Genomic DNA, 13290 nt, shown 5'->3' with positions numbered 1-13290 from the left:
CCTTGTCCCGCTCTGAGTGGGACAGCAAAACTCCGGTCAACACAAGGTCTTCTCTGTAAAACTGTCACCTGTAAAGCCCTGCTTCGTTTGTGGTGCAACTAATTACGACGGGTGCTGCCTTCCAGCCTGCCCCGAGCTCACTGCATCGCAGCCTTGAAGCTTCCTGCTGCCCCATGACATGCCAGATGCAACTAAGCAGTGTCGTCTGACGCGTGGATGATTGTAACCAGGTCTCTGCCATGGCTGGAGAGCAGCATGTGGTCCTTATTACATGTTTTAATGAGTTCCTGTGTTCTTTTACTGCTTTCCCATAGATCTTCCCTACCTGGCTGGCCCCAAATTTGATAACGTTTTCTGGCTTCCTGCTGCTTGTCTTCAACTTCTTCCTCATGGCATACTTCGACCCTGACTTTTATGCTTCTGGTAAGGCTGCATGTTCCTGTTTGGATGCGAAGCATCGGAGCGGTGAAATCTGTCACCTCCTCTGCCATGTCTTCTGGTGCTTGTTGATAAGGACCTCTCAGTTTGGGCATTCCCAGGTGGCTGTGCCAGAGGAGGGACAGGATTGAGGGGCTGAACTTGCTGGGCTTCGTAACAAGGGCTTGTCCGAATATGACACCGTGCCGCCGTCTGCTGGGGGGATGTGTGCCTGGCTGGCAGCGTGCGGGCGAGCAGCGGAAATCTTGGGTAGGAATTGGCTCTGCTGAGAGCAGACAAGAACCCAGTGCCCTTATTTTAAAATCTAACAGGGTAACGTGGGGAACTGCTTCCCTGAAGGCAGCAGGTAGAGCCTCGTTCTTTGCATCCCAGCTAATTGCCCTCCTGCCAAAACATGCCAGCACCACGTGCAGACTAACAAACGCAAAAATCCTCATCTCTCAGTCTCACCGTTCTGCATAAGGCGAGGGTAGGCACAACTTTACACCTTTTAACAGTGCCCATGTTCATCTGTTCGTGAGTCCAAAGGTTCAGTTGTGTCCCCTTCATCATGGGAGTGTCCTGGGGAAAAGATTAATACAGCGTGATAGCTCTCAGTCGCTTATCAATAGCTTCCTCTCCGTATTTCTCTCTCCCTTTGCCCCTGCCAAGTTTGGTCTAGATTGCTCAGAGTTTGTCTAGTTCTTCTAAAACTGGGCCCATCATCAAAACACAGTTTAGTGGGGAAGAATAATGGTTTCTTAGAATTGCCTTTATTGGTAGATAGACAAGTACTGTTCTCGATTTGCCAGGCTTTCAAAAGCTCAGGTGACATCAGTGGCTGTTAGCTAAGGCTTGGACTGTGTTTTGATCCATGAGCCGTGAAAACAGAACCACGAAATGGATTGAGTTGGAAGCGACCTCAAAGACCATTCAGTTCCAAACCCCCTGCCATGGGCAGGGACACCGTCCACTACACCAGGTTGCTCAAAGCTCCATCCAATCTGGCCTTGAACACTTCCAGGGATGGGGCAGCACAACTTCTCTGGGCAACCTGAGAAGAAGACCTGACAGTGTCTCAGAGAAGGCGCTCAGTGTGAGAATCCCCAGGACATTAGACATCCAGAAACTTGGCCTCTACCAAAAGGATGGTGAAGCTCATGCTTTGGTACCTTTTTACATACCTGTTATGCATGTCCTGCTTGGAAAGAGAACTTTTCGTTTTGCTGATGAGGCCTCCAGAAGCTTGTGCCGTCCCTCCTCGTTGGATGGTTCTGTAGGCGCCCTCCATTTGCTGCTGAAAAGGTACCATCACGCTGGTCTAAGGAAACAGGAGGTGATGTTTCATGGAATCGTTTTTCCCCATAGGAGACCTTTGTGTGCCCTCCTGCGAGGCTGCTGCCAAGGTGTGCCTCTCCCTCCTTTTTTCAAATGCACCTTTGGGCTCCCCGAGTTGCAGGCAGATAAGCTGGCTGTCTGCCAAAACAGCATTGGAGGAGGTGGAGGTGTTATTAAGGACGAGCTCTGTTTCAGTTGGCAAGATGCAGACTGCAGACTGGGCAAGGAACCCTGACGGGTTTCTGCAGAGGCCTAGCGTCTCCACATCTCAAAGAGGCTCTACTTGATGCTCTGTGAGCAAGTGATTGAGGAGAGTCTGATCTGCACACGCTTCCATGTCCTGCATTTGGTCTACGGTCGCTGGCTGCCATCACCAGTTCTTAGATCTGTGACTTTGGGAACTGGGGACAGAGGACAATTATGTCCTGGAAAGCAAAGTCCTTGGTGACCTGGTGTCATGTGCTGGTGTGGAACAGCTCTGCCATCACATCCTGGAGAGCTAAGATCTCAGTTTCACTGTTTGAGTTTTGTAGGTGCTTTGACTAGGTGAGCTGCCAGTCCTTGTTGCTGTACCTCTTGTGCCAAAACAAACCTGTTGAAAGCGCATAGTGAGCTGTCCTGACTTGAGTCTTTCTGGTCTCTGCAGCTCCTGACCACCAGCATGTTCCAAATGGAGTGTGGGTCATTGTGGGTCTCCTCAACTTCATCGCCTATACGTTAGGTAAGACTTTAGTTGATTGTAGGGGTTTGTGTTTGTCGTCTGTGCTGCGGCTTCATGTCGTCTTATCTCTGAGCCCGTCGAGAAATTTTTGATTCTGGGCTTCTGCTGTGCACCAATCCAACGGCTGCTCAGGCTGCTGGAGCAGCTTCTGGGAGCTGCTTTGCAACATGGAAGAAAGAAGTTGTCCCAGAGCAGCTGATGTGAAAGGAGGGTGCTGGAACTGACTTTGAGACAAGTTGTGAAGTTCTGTCTTCAGTCTGCTGTAAATAAATGTAATCTTATTGGGCTTTATTGGATTTTCCAGTCTCAAGTAGACCAAGGGGGCGGGAAGCACGCTCCTCGTTTGAGGATGGAGGTACTGAAAGATGCTGTTTGCTGCCTGTGTGCACTTTGTCGGCTGCATGCCAGCCCATTGCTTTGTGTGGGGGTGTCCGGCAAAACTCCCTGTTTCTCCTTCTTCTCTTCCCAGACGGTGTTGATGGGAAGCAGGCTCGCCGGACCAACTCCAGCACGCCCCTGGGAGAGCTCTTTGATCACGGCCTGGACAGTTGGGCATGCGTGTACTTTGTTGTTACGGTCTACTCCACCTTTGGACGGGGCTCCACGGGCGTCAGTGTCTTCGTTCTCTACCTCCTCTTATGGGTGGTCTTGTTTTCATTCATCCTCTCCCACTGGGAGAAATATAACACGGGGATCCTCTTCCTGCCCTGGGGATATGACATCAGCCAGGTGGTAAGTCCACGCCGCAGCCACTGCTCGGCTTCAGCAGGAGCTCAATAAACTTCTGGGGTGCAGTAGCGCCTGCTGAGGTGTGCGAGGGCTGCACGCAGCTCTGCTGTGTGTCCAGAGCCTTGCAAACTGCTCGCTGCAATGTTCTCTGGAGGTGGGTGTCTTCAGCCTGTCTCCAGGCGGCGTGGAGGAGGAGAACTTTCCAAGGCTGGTTGCATGACTTTTCTCCATAATTGCTTTAATGAGCCGGGGTCATGTGGCACAAAATGGCTCAAAACCATTAAATCCAAGGAGGTTTGTGCACTGTGGATTTTATTTTGTTCCGAGTAGCTTTTGTAGACGGACTCTCCACAAAAAAACGAGCCTTGAAGAGTGGATGTTGCCTTGTGTTTCCTTTACCTGGTCTCTGCTGTCCTAAGATACATGTTTTGACCACCTAAATTATTGCTCTAGGTAGTTTCCTGCGTTATACCAGCTTGGGTAAATTCAAGTCTAGGAGTCTGGGGTGCCTTTTGGCACTAGCAGGATGTGTGCCAAAATCTAGCAGAGTAATTAATTGGCATGTTAATCTCTGTGCCTGGAGCAAAGATTCCTGGGGAGGTGCCTCTTTGTATGCCCCTTTGTACCGTGGTAACCAGGCAGTGGATGTTGAGGCTGATGGTAGTGGACCCTTTGGTGTGTTGGCATGTCCGTCTTTCGCCAAGGACTTCTCTTCAGGAACCTCTTTCTGAAGGGCTGTCAGAACCAGGAGCAAGCTCTGGGTGATAGAGTTCACCTCTTCAGCTGTCCTCCGAGCCAGGGTGCTGTCCCACTACACCACGCAGCACGCGGTGCTCCTTATCTTCTGGCTTTTATCAGATGCTGGGTAGGAAACACAACAAGTTGGAAGGAGAGTGCAATTAACACAGCTGCATTAATGACAGTGATCATCTCTGCTGGTAAACGGAGACCATAGGTGGTCCCCTCTGGCTGTACTTGACCCCTTTCCCCAAAAGCATTCTTAACCCTAATGCTCTCAGATCTCTGCCTGTTGCAGACAGGCCGGGGGTGGGAAGCTCAGCTGCCTGCAGCAGGCTTCACCCAAACTGAAATATCCCTTGTGAGCTTTTTCCCTGTAATCGCTTCAGCAGACGGATAAGAAAGAGACCCTGCACAAACCCTCCGGGCTCACTGCAACTTGTAGTAGAAAACCTCCCTCTGGTGCTTCGAGCATCTTGTGAGTGCATGCTGCAGGAGGGCGCCTGTGCTCCAGCTGCCCGGAGCAGCTCCTGGCTGTATCCTCAGCAGCTCAGCTGCTGCACTTACTAAACCTGGTCTCATAACACGAGATGTTTGTGGCTTTTTAAAATTTTTCTCCTTCCTGCCGGTGGGGAGAACTTAGCTTAGAGCGTACTTCTGGAGCTGCCTGGCAGCGTTGCGCTGCCGGGCTGGTTGCTGTGCCAGACTTGCCTGCCCGGTCGCTGACGCCTGCTTGTCCTCTGCTTTCTTTCAGACCATTTCCATTGTCTACATAGTGACAGCCATTGTGGGAGTTGAGGCCTGGTATGCACCTTTCCTGTTTAATTTCTTATATAGAGACCTATTCACTGCAATGATTATTGGTAAGAAACTCCATGTTGAAGCCTGTCTTTTAAACTCCACCTTTTTAACGAAACCCAATGTCTTAATTACATGATAATGCTGTTCTGTTTGCTGTAATGAAAGCTCCTGTGGGCTGTTATTGAAGTGACTAATAGAGGGTGTTCTTGCAGCCGGCCCTTTCCCAGGATTTCAAAGTATTGCTGTCTTCTGCAAGTTAACTCCAGTCTGCCTTGGGTCTGTGTTGGCCGAAAGGGCGAGGAAGTGGAGCGCTGTGCTCATGCCTCAGACGTATTTTTATGCCAATCCTGAGGGTTTAGCACGCTGCTGCTTGGGGGGTCAGCCCTGGTGCTGCCCGCCTGGGGCTGAGGGTTTGTGCGGACAGATGTAAAATAGTTCCAGACCTGGAGTGGTGCGGTGGGCAGACGAGAGTGGCTGAGGGATGCAGCTGCTGCTTGGGGCCGGCTGTGCCAGGGTGCTGGGAGGCAGCTGGAGCTGAGCACCAGCCCCTGGATGCTAAACAGGAGAGTCCCTCAGGTCTGAGACCTGTGAGCATGTGAAAACACGTCTCCTCCCAATAGCTGCGTAGCCCGAGTACTGGGGCTGCGGGCACCGCGTTGCCCAGGGAAGCAGAGTCTGTGTTCAGCGAGAGCCATGGGGTTTTTGGTGGATAAAATGCAGCTCAGCGGGGACTCCCTGGCACTCAGGCTGTTTTCAGAGCAAGCTGGGGTGGCTGCCTGGGGCTCCATCTCGCCCCGCAGCACGGCCAGGGCAAGACCTGAAGCCCCTGCGCTGCATGGGAGCCCAGGGCTGCTGCAGGAGAGAGGTTACAGCCACAGAGGTGGGGAAAAGTACTCTGCTGTTTGGAGATCCTGCCCTCCATCCACTCCTCTGAAAATTAAAAAAAAAAAATAAATAAATTAAATAAGAGCCCAGCCTTTTGCTCCAGTGATCAGTCAGAACAAACCACAGTGAACCGGCGAGTAATGCAGGTGCAGCTTAGGTGGGGAGAGCTCTCTTTACTTAATGAAACTTGGCTTATTCAGAAGTTCTTGCTCAGTTTAATTTTTCTTAGTCTGCTTCCTTTAGGTGTTAACAGCAACTACTTAATTTCAAGTCAATATGTCTTCAATTGTTGTGTTAAATCTCGTGCTTGTACTTTTCTTAATCAGGTGGATATTCTGAGCTTTTCTTTTGCAACCGTAGAACTTAACATATGAATGATAAATGCACTTTTGCAGTACGAAAAACAGAGCACAATGCCTATGACGGCTGGACTTGTGCACTTGGATAGGAGTTGGGTTATTATTAGAAGCAGGAATATTTACATGTATAAAATAAAACACCTACTGCTAGATAAACATGGAAGGAGTTGTGATAGACTGTCATGGGGGTGAGTGTAGTGGATGATGTTTCCTATTTGAGGTTTTTCAAAGCTGTTTAGACTCTTTGTACCGTTTGTGAAGTTAAATGACAAGAGCTTTTTTGCACAGTGGGAACTGAAAATGCTTATTCACAGTGGGAGAAATAGCATGTTAGCTTTATTATGAAGACTGAAAACTGTTGTGCACAGCCATGTCACTTGTGGAGTTTGAACTCGCCTCATGTCTCATTAAAGGCAGTGTTTTAATTAAGCTTTGTAGCTGTTTAAAGCATAATACTGGGCTCATCAATGCAACTTTTAAAAATTGAAATGTCCTTAATTTCTAGCAGACCTTAACTTGTAATTACACCTCTTGAACGAGAATTATGAGCACCTACTTTTAAACGTGCCGAGCTATTCTCAGTGCACCTCTGAGCTGTTTTTGTTACAAGCAGCTTAAACCAGAGCACGACCGCCTGCCTGGTCGGGGGGTGCGCGTGATGGTCTCCCTCTGTTACGGGGCAGTAACGTGGCTCTTTCTCTTCCAGCTTGTGCGCTCACTGTGACACTGCCGATGAGCCTCTATAACTTCTACAAGTAAGTTTCTCCGTCCTGGAGTCTCCATCCCTGCACCTTTGCAAGAGCCCCCAAAGCCTCTTGTCAGTTGGTTTCCATAGTAGTTTCCAGATGACTGTCTTCAGGGTGGCAAAGTGGCCCTGACATACCAGAAGGCCCTGGTTCAGAGGGGACACTCGGAGCAGGGGGCTGGCAGCCTGCTCAGAGGGTCTCATAGAAGCGCCCCCAGCTTTTGTAGGCTTGTCCTGTTTGGTCACGACCCGGAGACCAGATGAGCAGGTGCCTCTGTAATTCAGGAGGTTTGGGGGGTTTGGGTTAACGATGAAGGTGTGCGCGTCTTTGTCGGACCGTGGTCGTGACCGATATCGGCAGTTTGGAGTAGCGGAACGGCCAGTGAGATTTTGGCAGGGACCAGGTATTCCTCAGCAGTGGTTCCACGTTATTTTCATTTCTTTGTGTTTCAGGGCCTATAAAAATAACACCTTGAAGCACCACTCTGCGTACGAAATCATGCTGCCACTGGTATCCCCCGTGTTGCTGTTCCTGCTCTGCACCACCTGGATCTTCGTGTCCCCGACAGACATCCTGGAGGTCCATCCCAGGCTCTTCTATTTCATGGTTGGAACAGCCTTTGCTAACATTTCTGTAAGTGGCTTTTGCTTTACGCTCTAGCTCATCCCCAGTGCCAGGACACTTGGGAGCCAAGAAGAGAAAGACCAGCTCAAATGTGAGGAGAGAAGGGAGATGCGAAGACTAACCTAACAGCTTTTCTATTTTGCTATGATTGAAAGAACAAACAGGAAAGTAGACAGGGTTTGGGGTCTGCCGATTTTTGTGCTGCAGCTCTCGCTGTTGAGAAACTGGAGAATTAGTTAAATGGAGTGTGTTTGCACACGCACGCGTGCTCTGTGTCATGAACGGCAAACTGCTCATACGAAAGGAGTTCCTGTTGCTTTGGGGGGGGATAAGCTTAAAATGGGGGGACTAAAGCTTTTGTCAAGTTCCGATTTAGCTGTGTGTTGTGTCTCTGCTTGCTTGAGACCTTCACAAAGGCGCTTGTGCTTGTCACCCCAGACGTGTGTCCATGCCCTGGGTCCAGCAGCTTGCGCTGCTCCTTGGCAGGATTTCCTGATGATGATGCAAACCACGCTGGTAAGGCTCAGTCAGCTCAAGGGAACTCCTTATTCTTTTAAAGATGCCCTTGGTGCCTGTTTCCCTGTTATACGTTCCTGCCCTGTGAGGCTTTGCTCTGTGTGTCCCACCGGAATTCTAATGCAAAGATCCTGAGTGAGAAACTCGTGGGGGGGGGGGGAAACTGCGTGATGGTAGTTGTAAGCACAGACGATTGGCACATGTACATGTGTGACCATCCTCGCTGCGCTGTGGACAGCCCTGGGCTCACAGAGGAAAAGCTCTGACGCCTTTCTCTTCCTTGCAGTGCCAACTGATCGTCTGCCAGATGAGCAGCACGCGCTGCCAGCCACTCAACTGGATGCTGCTGCCTATCGCGGCGGTGCTCTTCCTGGTGGTGTCCGGCTTCGCGCCCAACAGCGAGACACTTCTCCTCTACTCCTTGACTGCTCTGCTCACCCTGGCACACATCCACTACGGGGTGGTCGTGGTAGGTGAACTGGGCACGGAGGCTCCGGGCTTGGCTGCTGTGCTCTGACCACGGGCTTTGCTTGCGTGCTGCTGCTGCTGTTCGGAGCTTTGAAATGGGATGTCAGTGAGAACAACTGGCAGCACCACACTCTCCTCATGCTGTCCGTGACTGTGCAGAACTTGAGCTGACTTCTGGGCGAGAGGCTTGTGCAGGCTGTCGCGTGGGTTCGAAACAAACTTTGTGCAATGTGATGGGGACTGTTGTACCAGAGATGAGTTTGAGATGGATAGTCCCATCTCTGCTGCCATGTTTAACTCATCCTGGCTGCGGCTGCAGCTTGGAGGCCAGCTTGGATGTAAGGCAGTGTGGGTGACCCGCACCCATGGGTGGTGGGAAGGGCGGCTCCAGCAGATACCCAGAGCAGTGGGTGTTGTGTCTTCGTGTTGGGCAGAAGCGCTTAATTTGGGTCTTCGTATAAAAAGTTAAACTGCAGTTGGTGTTACTTTGGCTGATGAGTTCGATCAAGAGTCATAGAATCACAGAATGGTTTGGGTTGGAAGGGACCTTCAAGATCATCCAGTTCCAGCCCCCCTGCCATGGGCGGGGACACCCTCCACTACACCAGGTTGCTCAAAGCCTCATCCAACCTGGCCTTGAACACTCCCAGGAATGGGGCAGCCACAGCTTCTCTGGGCAACCTGGTCCAATGCCTCACCATCCTCAATGTAAAACATTTCTTCCTTAGATCTCATCGAAATCTCCCCTCTTGCAGTTCAAAGCCATTGCCCCTTGTCCTGTCACTACACACCCTTGTCCAATGCTCCTCTCCAATCCAGCGATCTGCGACCTCGCTGCCGTGCCCTGCACTGGAGTTACTGCAGGAGCCGGGATGAAGGGGGAATGTTCCTGCTAGGGAATGTGGGGACACTGCAGCTGCTCTGACTTCTCCCCTGCTGCAAGGGCTGTGCATAGAGGTCCTGGGACCGATTTGCTCCCCTTGCTCTGTGCCAGGTCTGCCTGACTCCTTGAGTTTTGATTAAGAGAGAAAACAAATTCAGAGGAAACCGAGCCCTGTTCAAAATGCCCCAGGAATGCTGCGGAAGGGGGGCGAGGGACTGCGTGTCCCCTGCGGAGCTGGCTGCTGCCTCTGTGTGTGCCCTCCCTGGGCAGCCCTGGCCCCGGGAACCGCAGCTCATGTCAGCCTCCAGATTCACAGTTTGAGCTGTAATTACAGCAAAGCAGTAATAGCCGAGTTGTCTTGTCTTTCCAATTAGTGTAATCAGGCTTCTATGCAAGAAGGATTTGAATAGCTTAGGAGCTTAAATAAATTTGGTCTTGGAATCATAGCTGGAGATGGGGGCTGAGCAGCTCGTGTAATCCTGTCTGCCCAGGCTTGCCCGTGCCCTGCAGTGGGAGCATTGCTCCCCTGGGCTTGTGTTCCCTCCTGTCCCCCCGTGACCCCCCCCCTTCAGCTTTCCAAGGGCCCATCTGTGCGGTCTTCTCTTCCAGGATAAAAGAGCCTTTATTGAGTTGAAGAGCCTTTTAAAGCTCTGGGGCATAATCCCAAACTGCTCTGAATTTGAGAGTAACGGTTGGGAATAAACCCTCTGCCCTGGCCGTGCCCAGGTCAGCCCCCAGTGCTGCTCAGTGCTGCTCATTTTGGTTCTGCAGTGACTGTCAGCAAGTGCTGGTGCCACACCATCCACTTTATCCTTCTGAACCGTGCCTGAAAGCTCGTGTCCTGGGGCAGCTCTGTCCTCTGTGGTTTTCTTATGTCCTCAAAAGAAGTGGTGAAGGCTTCTTCCAAAGGCACCCAATGATCCAAAATCTGGTGTTGGGGTTCCCTACCGCTCTGTAAGCCCTCCTGTGTGTGTTTTCATGGTCAATGCAAAGCACTTGACCCTCAGTTTGAATTACAAATGCATTCAGGGAGCAATTTTTATAGACTTATAGAATGGGTTGGGTTGGAAGGGACCTCAAAGATCATCCACTTCCAACCCCCTTGCCATGGGCAGGGACACCTTCATCTACACCAGGTTGCTCAAAGCCTCATCCAACCTGGCCTTGAACACTTCCAGGGATGGGGCAGCCACAGTTTCTCTGGGCAACCTGGTCCAGTGCCTCACCACCCTCAGAGGGAAGAATTTCTTCCTTAGATCCAATCAAAATCTCCCCTCTTTCAGCTTAAAGCCATTGCCCCATGTCCAGTCACTACACGCCCTTGTCCAAAGCCCCTCTCCAGCTTTCTTGTAGCCCCTATAGGTACTGGAAGGCTGCTATAAGATCACCCAAAAACTGCTATAAGATCACCCCACTTTTTCCGCGTAGATATCTGAAATGATTAATTTATGCAAAATATTAACAATTCTACTGAGAGGGGCAGAGTGGGAGCGGTACCGCAGGGTGAAATCCTGCGTGCTGGGGCTCACGACAGCCATTCCCGACTCCTGTCCATGAGGAGGACAGGATGGAGGTGAGTCTGCTCCCGGACACGCTGGGCTGTTGCTTGGGAAGACGTTGGACGGGAGCACAGCTGCACCTCGCGAGGCCACGCGCCGGCCGGCCCCGCTGTCGGGCTGGCAGGGACAGGGCAGCCCGCCTGGCCCCACAGCACAGGGCAGAGGTGGTGCCCACATCTGCGCCCCTGGGGAGCGTATAGGGTAGGTAAGGTGGTGCAGGAAGGTCTGGTGCTCTGTCTGCGCTTCCTCATCCCTCGGAGCCTGGCTGAGCCAGTCCTGTTGTGTGCCCTGTCCCCAGGTGAGCCAGCTGAGCCGGCATTTCAATATACGGCCCTTCTCGCTGAAGAAGCCCACGCCGGATTGACTAGGAGCAGAGGAAGAGAAAATCGGCTTGCGGTCTGCAGAAGTACTGTAAATAACTGCTGCAAATTACCTGTAAATACTTCAACCATCACCACGGATCTAAACCTATCCTCTGGACAGACATCAAGGCGGAGTACGCACGGTATCCGGTGCAGCCGGGGCAGGACGGGTACCGGGCAGCCCCCGCTGCTGTTCAGCAAACGCAAACTGTCGGTTTTGGGTGAAACTGGCCGAGGAGGGTATCCTTTTCGGGGCGCTATTTCTGTATATTAGACCAGCTGAATGTTCCCAGTGAAGCCTCAAACTCCAGCTCTTGCTCAGGTAAAGCCGGTTGGGGATTCAAATGGCTTTACCTGAGCAAAGCGTCTTGACTTATCCCCAAAACCAATGTAACAGCTGATTTCTGCAAGGTCAGGGGAACATCCTGGTGGTCAGGAGGAGTTTCTGTCTGTCCCTGAACCTGCCAGACAGCCCTTGGCCTGGGCTGGTACGTAGGGAGCAGATGGTGACAGTTCTCCCACATTCTGTCCTGCCTTCCTGCACTCACCTGTTTGGGCAAATACTTGCACCTTTTTTTTTTTTTTTCAGAGGGAAAAATAGAACAACACACAAAGCTCCTGGTAATATTCTACGTGGGGGGGCTTAATTTCCTGTAAAAGTGGGAAGGCGGCTTCTGTCTCCCCCACTTGAGCTGTGAGTACCTGGGACCACGTCTGGACTGTGTTCCTGTCTGTCTGTGTGTGTTCCCCGCCTGGGAGCCAGTCTGGGCTCTCACCGTCAGGAGACAGTGCTTTACACCAAACTGTCTACCGCAGGGCCAAACTCTCCTCCTCTTCCTACCAGTGCGAACGTGCCGTTCCAGGCAGGTGCTGCGAGGTCGTCGCGTGCTGCTGGAGCTGCCTCTCCTGGAGCAGCGCAGCCGCGCTGTCTGCACGTTGCCCTTCCCACCGGACCACCGATGGCAGCAAATCCACCGCTTAGAGAAGCACCTTAATTAAGTGTCGTGTTGGCTGTGTGTGCACTTTTGGAAAGCTCACGGGCGTGTGTGGTGGGGTCCTTTCCAAATATCACTTTGTTTTCAAAACCGTTGTCTCCAGCGGCTGTATGTCTCATCCAGGGATATATTTGTTTACTGTCCGCTCATAAAAGACATGTTTGCATTGATTTATTTTTTTTTTTTTAAAACATGTTTTTGTAATCGAGTTAGAGTGGGGTGGTGAAGACTGAATGCTGATTTTCTTTTCTGTTGGCTTTTATTTAATGAAGACCTGTGCTTGAATGAAGAGTGTAGCTTAAACCCAGGCTCTGGAAAGGCTGCATCCGGAAGCGAACAAGCACGGCAGATTGTGCATATGTAATCTACCATGGGAACAAAGTCGCTTATACACTGATTATTGTGCAACGTGGTTCGTAGAAGCTTGGTCACAGCATTCTCCTGCAGGTGAAGACTCGTCCTGCTTTAGGAGACCTTCGAACCGTAACTACTACTTAATGCTTTTTCTTTCGTAAATTCGAATCGGTGTCACACAGACTGAGACTTGAAATTCCGAGGCGAGCTCAGGCGGTCCCCACGCACAAGGTGGCTCAGTCCCTCTCTGCCCTGCCGGGAGCGCTTGTCCAGGCCGGTGGCGTGGGAGGGCTCCGCCAAATGTTGCTCTGCTCCTGTGTCTGTATGGCTGCGCTGGGTCTGGGAAGGGTGGCTGAGCTGAGAGAGGGGGAAAATGGTTTTCAGAGTTTATTAAATAAAGTAGCTTGCTCCTATATATTTTACTGCTGTTGTACAGGAAAAAAAAACAACAAACTCTAAGTGTACAAATGAATCGGGTTGCACTTGAATTTTTGGCTCTTGCTATTTAATGAAATATGATTCTGAAGTGAGTTAAATTTGTCACGCTCGCACAAGAATTACAGGGAATCTTAAAATGGGACACAGTGCTTATCTGAGGGGCGTGTTCAGATAGCAAACCTGCGCTGGCAGCACTGACAAAAGGCGGAGGTTGGGTGATTTACTTTCCAGTTATGTATTTGCAGGATCAGGGAATGATGTTGAGCTGTTCCCTCAGGCTTTTGGCTGAGCTCCGGGGTCCCAAGGCTGGAGCTTTCCCTTGTCCTGTCTCTTCCCACTGAGGACTGGGCCAGCGCT

The 13290-nt window shown here is 51.2% G+C and overlaps 1 protein-coding gene across 1 annotated transcript in view; it reads left to right on the top strand.

Moving 5' to 3' along the window:
- Positions 1-11247, top strand: part of SELENOI (selenoprotein I) — a 32345-nt gene extending 21098 nt beyond the window's left edge. Inside the window, exons 3-10 of the mRNA XM_086624753.1 lie at positions 315-423; positions 2402-2476; positions 2946-3208; positions 4698-4806; positions 6695-6743; positions 7187-7367; positions 8161-8343; positions 11083-11247. Coding sequence (XP_086480879.1) covers positions 315-423; positions 2402-2476; positions 2946-3208; positions 4698-4806; positions 6695-6743; positions 7187-7367; positions 8161-8343; positions 11083-11199 — 1086 coding nt within the window. The 3' untranslated portion in view covers positions 11200-11247. The remainder of the gene's footprint in view (positions 1-314; positions 424-2401; positions 2477-2945; positions 3209-4697; positions 4807-6694; positions 6744-7186; positions 7368-8160; positions 8344-11082) is intronic.
- Positions 11248-13290: the final 2043 nt, after the last annotated feature.

This window comes from Tauraco erythrolophus, chromosome 2 (genome assembly GCF_009769465.1).
Source record: "Tauraco erythrolophus isolate bTauEry1 chromosome 2, bTauEry1.pri, whole genome shotgun sequence".
In the NCBI taxonomy this organism is placed as follows: domain Eukaryota; kingdom Metazoa; phylum Chordata; class Aves; order Musophagiformes; family Musophagidae; genus Tauraco; species Tauraco erythrolophus.
The sequence above is the reverse complement of the archived record's forward strand: the minus strand, read 5'-3'. Positions and strand labels throughout refer to the sequence as shown.